At 36.0% G+C, this 16,051-nt stretch overlaps 1 protein-coding gene across 8 annotated transcripts in view; it reads left to right on the forward strand.

The window, feature by feature from the left end:
• CSPP1 (centrosome and spindle pole associated protein 1) overlaps positions 1 to 16,051 on the forward strand; it is a 62,126-nt gene that overhangs the window by 21,951 nt on the left and 24,124 nt on the right. For all 8 annotated transcript variants that reach the window (XR_015733396.1, XR_015733394.1, XR_015733395.1 and 5 more), the window contains 5 exons: positions 5,744 to 5,925; positions 10,463 to 10,584; positions 12,972 to 13,044; positions 13,243 to 13,363; positions 15,083 to 15,230. Coding sequence is in view for 5 of the 8 variants with exons in the window: in XM_087890654.1 (XP_087746780.1) it covers positions 5,744 to 5,925; positions 10,463 to 10,584; positions 12,972 to 13,044; positions 13,243 to 13,363; positions 15,083 to 15,230 (646 nt within the window). In the remaining 3 variants the exon portion in view is untranslated. The remainder of the gene's footprint in view (positions 1 to 5,743; positions 5,926 to 10,462; positions 10,585 to 12,971; positions 13,045 to 13,242; positions 13,364 to 15,082; positions 15,231 to 16,051) is intronic.

Here is a 16,051-nt window from a genome sequence, read left to right on the forward strand (position 1 = left end):
TGATGACCGTCTTCACTGTGTTCCATGGTATAATCAATGCTTGGAAATTTTTTTATACCCTTCTCTGACCAACACCATCCAACAATGAGATCCATAAGATGCTTTGTAGCACTTTGCAGACCATGAATTTTGCTGTAAAAAGCAACTGGGTAAATACCAGAAAAATCCAATTAGGACAATTGAACTTTATATGGGTTTGATCAGAGTCACTTTAATTGATGGCAGGTATATACTGACCACTGCTTAATATCAGTTTGTGATTGATTAATTTTGAACACAGCCATATTCCTACTTATAAGAGGATGTACATGCTTATGCAGTCACATTATTATAAGATTTTTATTTTTCTCTCTAAAATATTTCAGGTTTTTTTCTATTGAATTGTACAGCTTATAGGTTATATTAAAGGTGGAAAAAATTCTGAAGTGATTTAGTTTGGTCTGATGTTTTTACTTCTCAAATATCTGGCATTTTAACAGATGTGTAAACTTTTTATTTTCACTGTACACAGTGGACTAAAGATTGCTTATCTCTGTTATGTCCAGACTTGATCACTGTATTAGATAATATCTTTTTAGAAAACCTGAAGATGGTGAAAGCTATTTGTACAGCTAAATTTATTATCTCATTTTTGTGAAATATAACAGCTATTTATGCTGAATTACTACTTGGAACTGATTTGCTGGTCTTTTTACTTCTTTTGGTTGGCTTAAGTTAATAGAGGATAAATATCTCCAGTATTCTTTGAATCACTCCTGTAGTGAAATAGATCTTCTAATCTCACTATTGTTTTCTGTTTTGGTGTAACAGTACAATTTTGTTGGTAATGCTGCAGTTGTTAAAATCTTGATTTGAAAAAAAAAAGATTGATATAAAGATGTAAGCAGACAAAGAAGTTGCAAAAGATGTAAGTGCCCAATACATTGTGGATGAAGAAACAATGATTAAAGTTAGTGAGGTGTTGATTATTGGTTCATTTGAAGGTGAAATTAGAATCAATGAGATGATAATTAGATGTGACAGTGGGGGGGGGGGTCCTGTCTTATTTAAAAAACAGAACTCTAGATATTCACTATTAAAGTCTAATTTTTACAAATTAAGGATGTGGCAATATGTCATGGCTCAAACAAAGAACATGTCTGAGGATATCTGAAAAATATTTATTGGTACTCACCAGCCTGGAAAAGGTTACAAAACAATTTCCAAAGAGTTTGCATTCTACAAGTCTGCAGTCAGACTGAGTGTGTATAAATGGAAGCAATTCAATGCTATTCTTACCTTTCTCAGAAACGGTTGAGTAACCAAAATAACTCCAAGAGCAAGGTGCATAATATTCTGCAAAATATATAGCTTTGGATCAATTTCCTCAAATAAGTGAGTCATTTGTTTCGTTGGCTGCTCTTTATAGTTTTAGGATGTGTTCAGAACAATTATGTTTTAGGTCATATTTATGCAGAAATATTGAACATTCAAAAGGTCTCACAAATCTACAGTCATCACTGTATGTAAATTGTGGTATTTTTGATATTTGTTTCTGTTCCTCCATCCCATCCAATCCATGACCTTAATAGAATGTCTGCTATAAGCTTGTTGCTGGGTAGAATATTATATATAAATGTCTTAAATTCTTACTAGATAGTGCTCTGTTACATCATTAATAGTGTCATTATGTAATGGAATCTATTTTTTTTAAAGAAAGAATACGCTGTATTGCCTTATCAAAAATAGCTATAATCTTCAGGTATCTTAATTTGATGATTATTGGCAAATAAATTATTGAATTGTGGGTCAGGATAATCTGGAAATACCTCTGTTCTCAGTGATATGTATCCACAAGAGATAGATCATATGACTGTCTTGGTACATAGGATACAATATAGTTACCTTGGAAAATGTATGGTGGGACAATCTGTATCTCAAAATAAGCTATAACAGAAGAACAAATGAATGTAGGTATAGCTAATATCTTAAGGGAAAAAACTGTATTTACAATGAATTAGTTGGCTGAAAACTGATAATTTTCATAATTTAATCTCTTGAGAATACTATCTACTTGCGTATTTTCTTAATTTCAAAATATGAACTGGTTAAAGAAACAGTACTTAAGAAAATTGAAATCATACAATTTTCTTCGCTGTGTCTTGCTTGCCATTTTCAATAAAGAAGCGCTTGACTTCTTCATTTAAAATTGTATGGGATACCATGAAAGCGTATGTGAGAGGAGTAGCGATATCGCATACGGCGTTCAAAAATAAGGAAAAAAGGAAAGCTAGGGAGGCTTATAATAGGAAGCTAGAAGAAGCAGATAGTAAATTACAACAAAACCCGGGAGACGAGGTGACTAAACAAAAATGGATGATGGCAAGGCATAATCTCAGTATTCTGGATAAGGAGGAGTTGGCGTGAAAAATTAAGAGAATAAAACATTATCATTTTGAGAACGCTAATAAGTCTGGAAGGTGGCTGGCATATAGATTAAAAAAAGAACAGGAAAGAAATCAAATTCTTACATTAGAAGATTCCAAAGGTGATATTTTGACAAAAGAAGAGGATAAATTAGAAAGAGCGAGAGAATTCTATGAAGCCTTATATAAAGATGAAGGGATCGACCCAGACAAAACTGAACAATACCTGATGGAAGCTAACCTGCCACAGATAACGGAAGAAGAGAGGGAAATGCTAAACAATAAAATCACAATAGAAGAACTCAAATCGGCTCTTACCAAAATTAAAAAAAACAAAACACCAGGCCCAGATGGTCTTCCGGGGGAAATATATACAAAATTTGAGGAAGAAATAAAATTAGAATTGTTAGAAATATTTAATGAGGTTTTAGTTGGCACAAGAATCCCAGACCTTTGGAAGGAAACTTACATTACATTCATATTGAAAGAAGGTGCTGACCCGAAACAAATAGCAAATTATAGGCCCATTTCTTTACTAAATTCAGATTACAAACTATTTACAAGTATAATTGCGGAAAGATTAAAAAAAAAAAAATTAAATGGCTGGATTCATAACGATCAGAAGGGATTCCTCCCAGGGAGGCAAATGAGAGATAATCTGAGGACTGTAATAAATGTCATAGAATACTATGAGCAGCACCCGGAAAAACAGTTGGCGTTAGTGTTTTTGGACGCCCAAAAGGCGTTCGATAACCTGAACTGAAAATTTATGGTTAACCAAATTGATTTAATGGGATTTGGAACAAATTTTAGAAAGATGATCGAAAATATCTATCATAAACAGAGGGCGAGCATTCTAATAAACGGGGACAAGACGCGGACATTTTGGATACAAAAGGGAGTTAGACAGAGATGCCCCTTGTCCCCTCTACTTTTTTTAATGGCGTTGGAAATTTTACTTAGAAAGATCAGAGATAACAAAGAAATTAAAGGACTTCAAATCAAGAAAGAAACATTTAAAACACAAGCCTTTGCAGATGACGTGACCTTAATAACAGAAGATCCCTTGAAATCTGGCCCTAAATTACTCCAGGAAGTACAACAGTATGGAGAAGTTGCTGGCTTTAAACTCAATAAAACCAAAACTAAAATATTAGTAAGAAATGTGACAGAGGCAAATAAGAAAGTGCTAGAAAAGTCCCTAGATCTTCAGATAGTGAAGAAAATAAAGTACTTGGGAATATGGATTACTTCAAGATACTCCTCTTTAAAGGAGGATAACTACATCCCATTATTACAAAAAATAAAGCAGGATATAGATAGATGGAAGAAATTAAAACTATCCTTTACAGGTAAGATTGCCGCAATCAAGATGAACATTCTCCCCAAAATTATATTTTTATTCCAAACTATATCAGTGTTGGTATGTGTGGAATGTTGGAAGTGTGGAAAGGAGGTTGGCACCTTCTATCATATGTGGTGGTCCTGCCCCGAGACAAAAAAGTTTTGGATAAAAATACGAAACTGGTTACGAGAAATAGTGGAAGAAGAAATAGAATTATCCCCTGAAATCTTTTTATTAGGAATGATCGGAGACGGACTTTCTAAAGATAAGATACATCTTATAATACATGTTATAACAGCGGCAAAATAACTTTTGCAAAATACTGGAAGGACAAATTAATTCCTCCAGAGGTAATACTAATAAACAAAATCTTAGAATGCGCAGAAATGGCAAAATTAACAAGTGATCTTAATAATGATGTGAACTCAAAATTCAATGCAGTATGGGAAAGGTGGTACAAATGGTGGAATAATAGAATGAGATTGTAAGGTTACGTTTATTTTCAATAATGATAGATTCGAATGTAATCAATATGTATATAATGTAAATATGTAATTACACGACACCTCAGATGTTAACAGAGATTTGATGTTTTTTAAAATTTTAAAATCAATAAAGTATATTTATAAAAAAAAAGAAAAGAAAATTGAAATCATTTTTTAAATTTATTTCTCAACTGAGATTTAGAGAATTGCCATTGTTTTAATATTATACATGGTTATAGTCCAGTGAAATAAGGAGACCATAACATAGAGAAACCACTAGTTAATTGAAGAGTTTGAAAGTACCAAGGTATTTATGTTTGTCTTTTAAGCTATCCCATTCTGTCTCCTCAATTCTAAGTCCAACTTTCGAACTTTTAATATACATGTCTAACTTAGAAATAAATCTGACTAAATGCAGCAGAACTCACTCCAGATAATACGTTAGAGAAGATTGTATTCTGAATTGGCAAAATGGGAAACCAAGGGTGCTTTTCAAAATGTTCTTCAATTCTAACCAAAATTGAAACCAACTACACAACCTTATAAATGTGTAACAACTTGAGGGTAATAATTTGTATGTGATCTAGTTCTGTAGTTGTGTACTAACATTATTGTATATATACTGTATATTGTACATGCATTATTGTATACAGCCTAACCTTTCTTTCATTGTACATTTTGTACATTCTTTTGAAGTGTATTTTTAAAGCCTAGCATCCAGTCCTTTTTTGCTGTACTCTGTTCCTTACAAACGCCTAATGCTGTTCAAAACAAGTATTTTGCAACCTGATATTGTGCATTGGAAGCCTAGGTCCTCCAGACTGAGCACAGATAATGGGCTTGTGCCCATTATTGTGGCACCCTTATGTTTTCAGGAGAAAAGGAAAAGCCTTTTTTTTTTTTTTTTGGCTTATGCCTATATTTTTAGTTGAAAGGAGGAGTAGAAGATGTTGGCAAATGCGGAATAATTCTGTATCATGCAGGATTACCTTGATTGGATAAGCAGATGTGGTAGAGGCACCTTTTACCTTTAGGCATCACATTGGTTTTGTATATCTTGTTGTGAAATGCTTTCTTTCACTAAAAAGAAAATGCAATATTGAGTACTTACTATGAAAGCTCCTTTTGGTTTGTTCTGGTGGAGGTATTTTAATCACGTTCTAGTCAGATTAGCTGACTTCACAATATATGCCAACAATGTTCCACTGCTTAGTTTTGTTTTTACACAAGCTAATATACTACACAGGTTGCATTTTATTATGTTATTTTATTTGTCTGAAGCTGCCCACCAAGGAGTAGGAGTCATGTAACATAGAATCTTGTATTGAAAGTTATACATGATACTTTCTCTCTGAGTAGTATGATGACATTACTTTATGGTGGCTGCAAGTAAAATGAAACTTCATGGTTAGTGTCCAATATTCCCTCCAACCTGAGTGTTCCTAAACCTGAAACAATTTGAGTCATTTAAGAAACTAAGCAATAAATAAATCAACTTTCTTTCATAGCCCAACAGACTAAAAGAGTTGGGATTAAAGCCTGAGGAGAAAATACCACCTGAAAGGCCAAGACCAGCTTTCTATACTCCTTCTCCTGGAATTACTTCTGTATCTGCACCTCCTGTGTCACCAGTGAATGAAGATTTCCATAGAGGCTTGTCCAGTGCTCTTGGAGAAGTGTTGGCTCCCAGGTGATTTTCAGTAGTGTTCACTTTAAAATTGGATAATGATTAGAAATGGGAATGGGTTTTGTCCATAAACCTCATCTTCACATTGCTGATTTTGGGTGACTATAATTAGCTGAAGAGGTTCTTGGTTAATCCTACTTTTCCAATGCATGCAGATTGACATGATATAATTAACTAGGGTTAGAAAAAAACATCAATTTCTCAAAACATGTGGACCCTTTTTGAAGAAGTTGATTTCTGCATGCTTGACACTAGGAATGAAGCAATGTTAAAAGGACAAAATGTCTAGGAACCTGGGCATTGAGTTAGATTTGTATATCTGAACTGGACCTTTCCATTGGGGTTAATGGAATGGTCCAGTTCAGATATAGAAAAATGAATAATTGCTTCCTTTGTAGGAATTGCTTTCAAAGAAAAAAATGGGAGAAACTGGTATTCTGTGTTTTTTTTAATGTGAAGTGTGATTTGGGTAACCATTAACAGGTTTAAATTAGGGTTTCCATACGTTCATTTTATAAATCTCATGTATTTTCCATTAAATGTAATTGATTACAGATCACTTTCTTGCAGTCTTTTGTTCTAGATCAAACATTGGATTGTACTATATTGATTCTGATTGCTTCATGCCAAAGAAATGAATGTCCCTTTTATACACATTTTCCTGGAATCTCATGTCATAAATAAATATCAGAAGTTAGATTAGAGTGGAAGATGCTGTTTCAGATAGCACTTCAGTTTAATATCTTTTTGCAATAATAATTTATTCAATCACTATCTTTTTGAGATGAATCTAATGATATTAATAAATGCTGTAAATTCCATTTCAATTAATCCTAAACTAAACATCCAGTGCATGTCACTTACATTTTAAGAACAGAATATACTCTTTTTCTAAAGGATACTTACATCTCCATACTTCTGAAAATTATATGGTCTAGGACATTTTTGGATGTGTATCAGATTTATGAGGATTCTCAAGAAAACGTATTCATATCAGATCAAAATATCTCCCCTTGTAATTTGAAGTAATGTGTAAACCCTTTTTTCTATAGTATTTGTTTCTATAGTATTTTTAATTTACAGTATAAATTAAAGGAATTGTAATTTTCCTATATTCTGTTAAAATTATAATTATAAAATCTATTTACTTCATCTTTCATCTGTTTTTCCAAATTCTATAATAGTTCTGGTATATGTAACTACTCCATTCTTTCCTCCACATTTTTACTTAAATGTTTTATGTTCTATTGCCATTTTCATATGTGTTTCTTTTCTATTTTTTTACAAGTTTTTTATATATTTATTTTTTACAAACCTATCAATGTGTGAACAGTGTGGCACCTGGGTGTCATACATTCGGTAGTAGAATTAATCATAGTTATTACATTCAATCAACTTACATATTTCTAATAACGATACACATTTATATTAAGTTGCAATCTGTCATTCAATTATTCCATATTTTCTCTTGTTACTACTTTTATTTTATTATATAAAAGTGTATACACTTATATTCCCCCTTCTCTTATTTCTATCACTTATTCTAACTTTTAATCATGTCACCCTTTATTAAAAGGGCTATTATTATTATTATTAAGCTTTATTAAGGCTATTGCTTAACGCATTGTAAGCCACCCTGAGTCTTCGGAGAAGGGTGGCATATAAATCAAATTAAAAAAAAAAAAGACGTTTTCTTTCTATCCTACCTAACTTCTACTCATGTCACCTACCTAAAAAGAAAAGAGAGAAAAGGAAAAGCAAATAGAACAACAACTTGCCCACTTCAATACTTTAATTGCTATGCTTTTTTTGACTTGCCTCCCAGATTCCTCTCTTGGATCGCTGTCTGCATCTGCTTCTTGGCTATTCAATTAGGTATTTCTCCCACCTCTTCCACTGCCTAGTTTCCAAAATTTCTGCCCAGGCCCCTATCTTCCTATCAAACATACCTTCCAACTCTCTTAATATATTTCTCCCCTGATTTAATTCATCAGTTACTATTATTTTCATTGTTGTCTCCTCTTTGTCTTCTTCTTCCTTCATTTTGTCAAGTTCTTCTGTTGACTCCTCCCTTTCCTGGGCGTCTTGGTCTGTACTCATCATCCCTCGTATGGTGTTTTCCATTTTTCCACAATCTCCTTAAATCCTTTCTTCATGATGTCTTTTGTGTTTTGAAAAAGTAACACCATCTCCTTCGAAGTTCCACTCATTTCTTCCTTATAAAGCATCTTATTTTGTTTTTTAAAATTCAACTTTTGTCCAGCAGTCCAAGAACTATTTATTCAGTCCTTACGTTGCCCTTCAAGGAGTGTACTAGTTCCAGTTCTTTTTATCCCATACGTAAAAATGAGTTCCATTTAGATAAACTCAGAAGTTATCAAAAGCCTCTTTCTGTCCCCTTTACAGGTTCAGTCTCCTAACATAACGTTCAGGGGTCCCTTTAATTAAATAGCTTCCTTATTTTCATATTTGGGTCTCCAGTAGTCATGGGGTAGTTAAAAATAATCCAATAGGTATTTTCACAATCCTTCATATAGGCCCGTGATGGTGAACCTATGGCACCTGTGCCACAGGCGGCACGTGTAGCCATATCAGTGGGCATGCGAGCTCAGCTCTGGTGCGCATGTGTGCGCCGGCCAGCTGATTTTCGGGCCTTTTGGGCCCACCAGAAGTAGGGAAACAGGTTGTTTCCTGCCTCCGGAGGGCCTCAGGATGGTGGTGGGGAAGGCCCGTTTTTCTCTCTCACCTGCCTCCAGACCCTTTCTAGGAGTCTGGGGAGGGTGAAAATGGCCTTTCCCCCCGGAAATGGACCCTGGAAGTTGGCAAACAGGCTGTTTCTGGTCTCTGGAGGGTGCCTGGGGGTGTGTGGGGAAGGCCATTTTCTCCCTCCCCAGACTCATAGAGAGGCTCTGGAGCCAGGTGAGAGAGAAAAACAGGCCTACTGGGCCATTGTGTGCCAGGAGCGGGGGGAGCAGGGCGGTCGCATGCGTGGGGGTGGGGCACATAGAATTATGGGTGTGGGCACACACACACGCACGCACGACCTCCCCCACCTTCCCTCCTGGCACGCAATGGCAAAAAGGTTAGCCATCATAGATATAGGTATTCCCAGACTTGTAGTTTTTCCTTTTGTCAGCAGGTGGCATACTCAACTTAAATTTCAGTATTGCCACTAGTGAATTGTCATTTTAGTTGTAAAACAATTATAAAAGCAGAATAAGTTTTGTAAGTAAATGATTCCAGCATTTTAAATACCTTCCCAGTACCACATCTTCCCAGTTTAAGAGTCCAATTTTTTGTATATTTCAAAATTTATTATTTTTCTCTCTTGCACCTTTAACTTCCGGTCTGGTATTTTCTTAGAATGCTTAAACACCGCTTTAACAAATAATTCTGAGCAGATAGTTCTAAATTCCGATTGACATCACGGCAATATCAGACACAAGAAACAGGTCTCGACGTTCCCTGTGCTGACTTCTCCTTGTTTGTGGGCTCTGAGAGGAGACAAGGAAGCCAAAAAGGGCACCCTGTGAGGTCGAGGAGAGTCACAGCTCTCCTGTCTGACCCAGGGTTCTTTTTCCTTCTCAGCCACGGCAAGAAAAAGAGGCAGCCTAAAGATGGCTGCCACAAAGCTGGGACAACCAAGGAACAACTAAGACTGGTGCTGGAGCAAAGTAGGTGAACAGTGCTGGAACTGGGGGAGAGGATTCCCTTTTGCTTTAAATTCATACGTGTTTTTTGAGGGCCTATAATGTCTGCATTTTTGTTGATTAACTTCAAAAATATCTCTGTTTTTGAATATGGATATTCATTAATATTTGTTGGGAATATTTTGATTTGTTCCATGAGGTCAGTTATAGAGCCTGGATAGCTCTGCAGACAAAGCACTGTAATTTAACACCAGCTGTCTGCAATTAAAGTAAGTTCGAATCTTGCCAGGCTCAAGGTTGACTCAGCCTTCCAGCCTTTCTAAGGTAGGTAAATTGAGGACCCAGTTTGTGGGGGCAATAAGCTGACTTTGTATAAAATATACAAAAGTATGAAGGCTATTGCTTAACGCACTGTAAGCCGCCCTGAGTCTCCAGAGAAGGGCGGCATATAAATCAAATTAAAAAATAATAATAATAATTTTATGGAAAAATAACTGCTGCTTAATTTAGTGCTTTATCTTCTGTATTATTTCTCTTAGTAAATCAGTCTACTGCTGCATTCTATCAGCTGTAGCTTCCAAGTCATCTTCAACAGCAGTCCCATAACAGGAGTCAGATCATGTGATATTGAGGTCATTGCTCCCCATCATCAGAATTTCCTGCCCCTGACAGAAGCACAAGTAGCTTAGTAGACTAAGCTGGGCAAAACCATCCTAGCCATGGCCTCTATTTTCTCTTCTAACAGTAATGGCCTATCTGGAAGAATCCCCAATACACCAATTTGTTTCTTCAGAGATAGTGCCGCCTCAACTAGAGCTAACTGGGACATGTTTATGGATGAAGAGTTCCTTTGTACTATTTTAAAAAGTTGCCTCATGTTTTTTGTCTAGAATTGCCCCCCTTCGCCCATCCCATCCACCACCAATTTTGACTGATAGTTATAGAACTCCATATGATGATGCCTACTACTTCTATGGTACCAGAAATCCTTTGGATCCCAGCCTCGCATATTGTAAGTTTTATTTTATTCTTTTCTTTAGAGTGATAAAATATAGCTTGTCTTTCATGGATAAATGTTACTGAATTGATGAATTATGGAAATATAGAAATGCAAGTTGGGTTCAAAAATTCCCAAGCAATGCTTACCTCATCCCAAATCTTTGATGATAATTGATGTGGCTTTGATGATAATTCTTTCAGTTTTCTCTTTTCTCTTTTACCCTCCTTCCCACACCATGGGAGAAGAAAAACAGCTGTTTTAAGCTGTTCCTCTATTTAAAATTATTTCTGCCAGTGTGCTTTCTGAGAAGTATTTCTTCTGATTCATTTAACTTTGAGGAATTAAAAAATAGTATAAGTAGTCCTTGGGTTATGATGGCAATTGGGATCAGGATTGCTGTCACTAAGTGATGCAGTTGTAAAGTGTGACATTGTCACTGCATCACTTAGCTAACAATCATAATTCCAATTAGCTAACAAACGTAATCCTGGTGTAACCCCAGGACGCACAGGTTGTTAAGCAGGAAGAGGCAGAAGTCCCAAATAATGGGCATGGGTGCTGTCGTGAAGGCAGGGGGAAGGCTTTGGGGAGTGGGTGGGTTATAGTTTTAGAGGCCTTCAGCTTCTCTTTGTATGGCACATTTTAATCCCCATATCTGTATCTTTGTAATCTGCCAATATCCTTTTGGACATGTGGTGCCTAGAATCACAAATTACTGCAGATATGGTTTTAATAGTAAAGAGTACAAGGTAATGAGAACTTCATATGTCTCTGATACAGTGCTGCTTCTGATATAGTCTGGAATTACATTGGCTCTTCTAATAGCTCATAGTGTTGACTCATATTTTCCTTGTCAGTGGCCACACCCAAGTCCTTCTCTGACATGGTGCTGCTAAACCCCATATCCCTAATTTTGTATGGATGCCTTGTCTTTTTTCTCTGTAAATGTAATACCTTTCATTTCTCCTTATTGAAAGATTTCTTATTCCTCTTAATCCAATCTTCCAATGTCTAAATTAGATTTCAATCTCATTCTGTTTTGGATGGCGTTGAACAGTAGTTTCTAGTGTCATCTGCAAATTTGATAAGCAACTAATTAGTGTTGCTATACAGGCTATTAATTACAATGTTGAATAATACTGAAACCAAGACTAGATCCCTGTAGGATCACCTTGGATTTATAAAGCCATTAATGCTTGTCGAGTGACTGAAGTTATAATGGTGCTGAATAAAGGGATATATGATCCATACCCAAAATTACAGATGTTGCAGCACCACTCCCATAGTCACAAGTTCAAAATTCAGGCACTTGACAGCCTACCAGCACTTATGACCATAGAGCACTTCATCTTCTCCCATCTTTCCCCCCCCCCACTCCCACCCCCGATCTGTGCTCTACCACCTGGCTACTGGGTGGAGCTAGGTCTGGGATTCGGCTGTAAAAAAATAAAAATGAAGCCAAAAGCAACTCAAAGCTGTGGTGTTCCAAAATGCTCATTTGTGTCACACTCCTGGACCAGGTTGGGCCATGCTTCAGCTGCAGAAAAAAAAGCCAAAACTGCTGCTCTCACAGCAACAAAATGCCCCTTTGTGCTGCAAAAAAAAAGGGAAAAAAAAGGCGAGGCTTTACAGGAGTATGAAAGGGCATTTTGGCATGCTGAAGCTCTGGTGCTGCTTTTGACTTCATTTTTTTTTTTTACAGCCCAACCTCACCCAGGAGCGATGCAAAAGAGCCTTCACTATTGCTCTTGGGCTTTTTGTTTTTATCATGGCCTGCCAGCCATTCCAGCCATGCCTCATCAAAAGCAGGAACAAGAAGATGGCAGAAAAACCCAGCAGAAGCAGTGGAGGGCGTCGGGAGTTATGGAGTTTAGGGTGGTGAAGGCAGCTGCAGCTTTCTGGAGCATGACAAGCATCCTCAGAGTCTTATCGCTCTGGGTCTGCTTGCCATCCCACAAGGCAGGTTGCAGACAGCCAAAAGGGCAGAGATGGGGGGAGGGTAGATGCATGGGAGACATTGGAAGCAGTCTCTTACCTTACTGAGACTTGGGGTTGGAAGGGATGAAGCCTAGAATGGTTTGGATTTGGGGTGGGTGCTTGGCTAACAAACGGTTGCATTTGTTTAATGACATCAATGGAAAGTGCCGGTATAGCGGTTGCTAAGCGATACAGTCATGTGACATCTTGCTTTATAACCAATCACTTAGCGATGAAAATTCCAGTCCTACTTTTAGTCGTAAATTGAGGACTACCTATAATCCTAGCAGCGTTTACCAGCCGATTAACAGTATCACTATGCTTCTGATGATAATCATTTGATATTTATTATTTCAGAATATGTATATTATGTTTTGCTATATATCTGAGATTTACATTTTGGATATTTTTTACTATTTTAGATGGTGCAGGTGGGACACAGCCTTCATCTGCACCACCCCCTTTTGATACTACTCAAAAACCTCCTGTGCCCATGTAAGTACAAAAAAGTACAAAATAATAGTTTATATTGTTTATTTATTTCTAGTTATGAATATAATTTTGAAATGATTGCCAGCTTTCAGAACTTAACATAATATATAAAACAGACCACTTTTGTAGCTGACAAGATTATACAGGAAAATTATGAAAACGTCACTTAAAATACACTTTCTTTAAATCTTTTTGATGCAGCAGTAACATTGGCACAAGCATTGCAAGTACCAGACCAAAAGGTTTGGGAATATTTCCTGAGGAAAAACCAAAACCCACAAGAGAGGCTACCTTAGCTTATCAGCAAGAATTACAACAGCAGGTAGGAAGGTGAAATCTGTCCAGAAATTATTTTTGTATTTTCAATTGAGGTGTTAGTTTTTAAAAGAAATTTTGATAAGAGCAAATAATATAGATAAACACTGGCATCAGTGCATTTAAAACAGACAGCTTGATCCAGTCTACCTTGGGTATGTTGCCAAAACAGACAGCCTTCTCCTCTCCCTCTCTCGTCTTCCTCCTCTTGTCCACTCCTTTTGTAATCTGTGTATATAGAAGTATTATGCAGGATGATAAGATTTCAAAGGACCAGAATGGTACAGTGGTATTTAAGAGTTTGTGACAATTTATATCTTCAGTATTCATATAAGGACTTTATTTAGACAAGCCCAAACACACTTCAACAACCAGGAATAGCAGTAAATGGAAACAGAGCATCCTTACAACATATTTCAGGAAAATGGATATCCATGCAACTTTATCAAAAAGTCCCTGACCTCTCAACCCAATACCACACAACCAACACAAGCCCTAAAAAGAATTACACTGCCATACATCAACAATATCTCAGAAATCACCAACAGTCTACTACAACCACATGGAATCAGCATAGCACACAAGCCAACTAAAGCCCTTCAAAACATTCTAAGCAGACCAAAACCCAACGACCCCAGGAGAAAAAACAGGAGTCATCTACAACATACAATGTAAGGACTGCAACAACCACTATGTAGGACAAACAGCCAGACTTGCAGAACACATCCATGAACACCAACTAGCAGTCAGAAGACATAATGAAAATTCTTTAATTTCACAACATATAGACAGATTTAACTATATGTTCAATTGGGAAAATTTGACTATCCTAGACCAAAAACACCAGGGAATTTCTATAAATCTGGCACCATAACAAATTAGCCATTAATAGGCACATCGACATAAACAATATCTATAGATTATTCAAAAGAGACAATCAACTAGCCATAAAGAGAACAAATAGAACTAAGCACCTCTTCATCAGCAATCAGCACCCAGTTGAGCATAGATTAACTCCAAGAATAACATCAGACACACAGTCAAGTAAACAATACCCTAATCAAGAAACTGCCAAAGAAGCCAACAGCATAGAAGCCCAACCATAGAATCTCTAAGACTATCCCCACCAACACTGACAAGCAAGCCACTAGAATATAAACTGACAGCAAATTGCACTCCTTACTAGTATTGATTATATTACCTAGTTTGGATAATGAAATATCTGCAAGAAAACAAGCAAGCTCAGAGAGCACCAAGGACCCTCCTGAGGTCTACAGCAGGATTGTCAAACTGGTGGCCTGCGAGCTGGATGCATAATACACAGGCCATGCCCACCCCAGCTCTGAAAAGGCAAAAACCTTGTGATATGTCATAATACATCATATGATGTGATCGAGTTTGACACCCATGGTCTGCAGTATATTTCCAACTTTAATATATTATTTACATCATTATTACAAGATCAAACTCCTGCAATACTTATAAAATATGAATATTGAAATAGCTTTCCAAAAATGCCATGTGATTTTTAATAAGTATAAATACATTATGGTTATTTTTCTTAGTGCTGGTTTAGGTATTACTGATTATTCTTTTATACACCAATTAAAAAACTGGACATTTTTGTTTAATCTAATTTGTAATTATATATCACAATAGGATGTCAGTATTGTTTAAATTCAGTATTTGTTAAAAATAAGTGCTGTTTCATGTATATTTTATATAGATAAGGGAAAGAGAAGAGCGCCGTAGGCAAGAAAAGGAAGAAAAAGAACGCTATGAAGCCAAATTAGAAGCTGAAATGAGAAATTACAACCCTTGGGGAAAAGGAGGGGGCGGAGCTCCTCTCAGAGACAAAAAAGGAAATCTTATAAGTATGTTTGAAAATCTAATTATCTTCCTTTTAGTTCTTCAGACTTGTAGCTGTTTATATATACTATCTTCTAAAGGGCATCTTGATACACAAGAAAAATGGATGTACTACAGCGAATTTACAGCATAGAAGGATTTTTTTTCTGATTAAATAATGTGGTTGAAAAATATTTGCTTTTATGTCAACAAGAACTGTTTTTATAACAGGATTTTTAAAAAGTTGATGTGACAGAATTGCATTAAGAAAATGATGGTTGGAGCAAGAAAGGGAGTCCTGTGATACCTGAAACATCTGGACCAAGATTTTTTTTTTTTATAGGCCTTTCTATATTCTCAACAAAGAGGCAATTGAATTACAGTTTTCTTATAAAAATTGAAGGATCATTTCTTAGTTCTGTTAAGAAGTTCTGTTTTTTCAAAATAAATAACAACTCAATTAATGTTAACTGTTATCCAAAGAAGTTGTATGTGTCCTTTTGGAGCATGTGTACATGCAGTAGAGATTTTAATTTGTATAATATTTTAATCATATTTTAATCAGAATTATAAACATCACATTGACTGTTTAACAATGTTAGGCTGGAGCCATTGCTTCTTTTCACTGAGGAAAACAGCTTTCTAGGCAGAATTCTGTTCATTGTGCTCAAGTTAGGTGGAAGGGATAAAAACCAGTTTTGTTAATTCTCTTTTTCCTTCACTTTCCACATCTGAAATACTGTATTTGAAGCAGATTGTCAGAAACAAAAAAATACAGGAGATTAACTAGAATTTACTTCTCTCCATTTTTTGAAAATGCTGTTGAATTAAAAGCCTTCTTGTAAAG

This window comes from Pantherophis guttatus, chromosome 3, assembly GCF_059756535.1.
Source record: "Pantherophis guttatus breed Tessera chromosome 3, ASM5975653v1, whole genome shotgun sequence".
NCBI classification, from domain to species: domain Eukaryota; kingdom Metazoa; phylum Chordata; class Lepidosauria; order Squamata; family Colubridae; genus Pantherophis; species Pantherophis guttatus.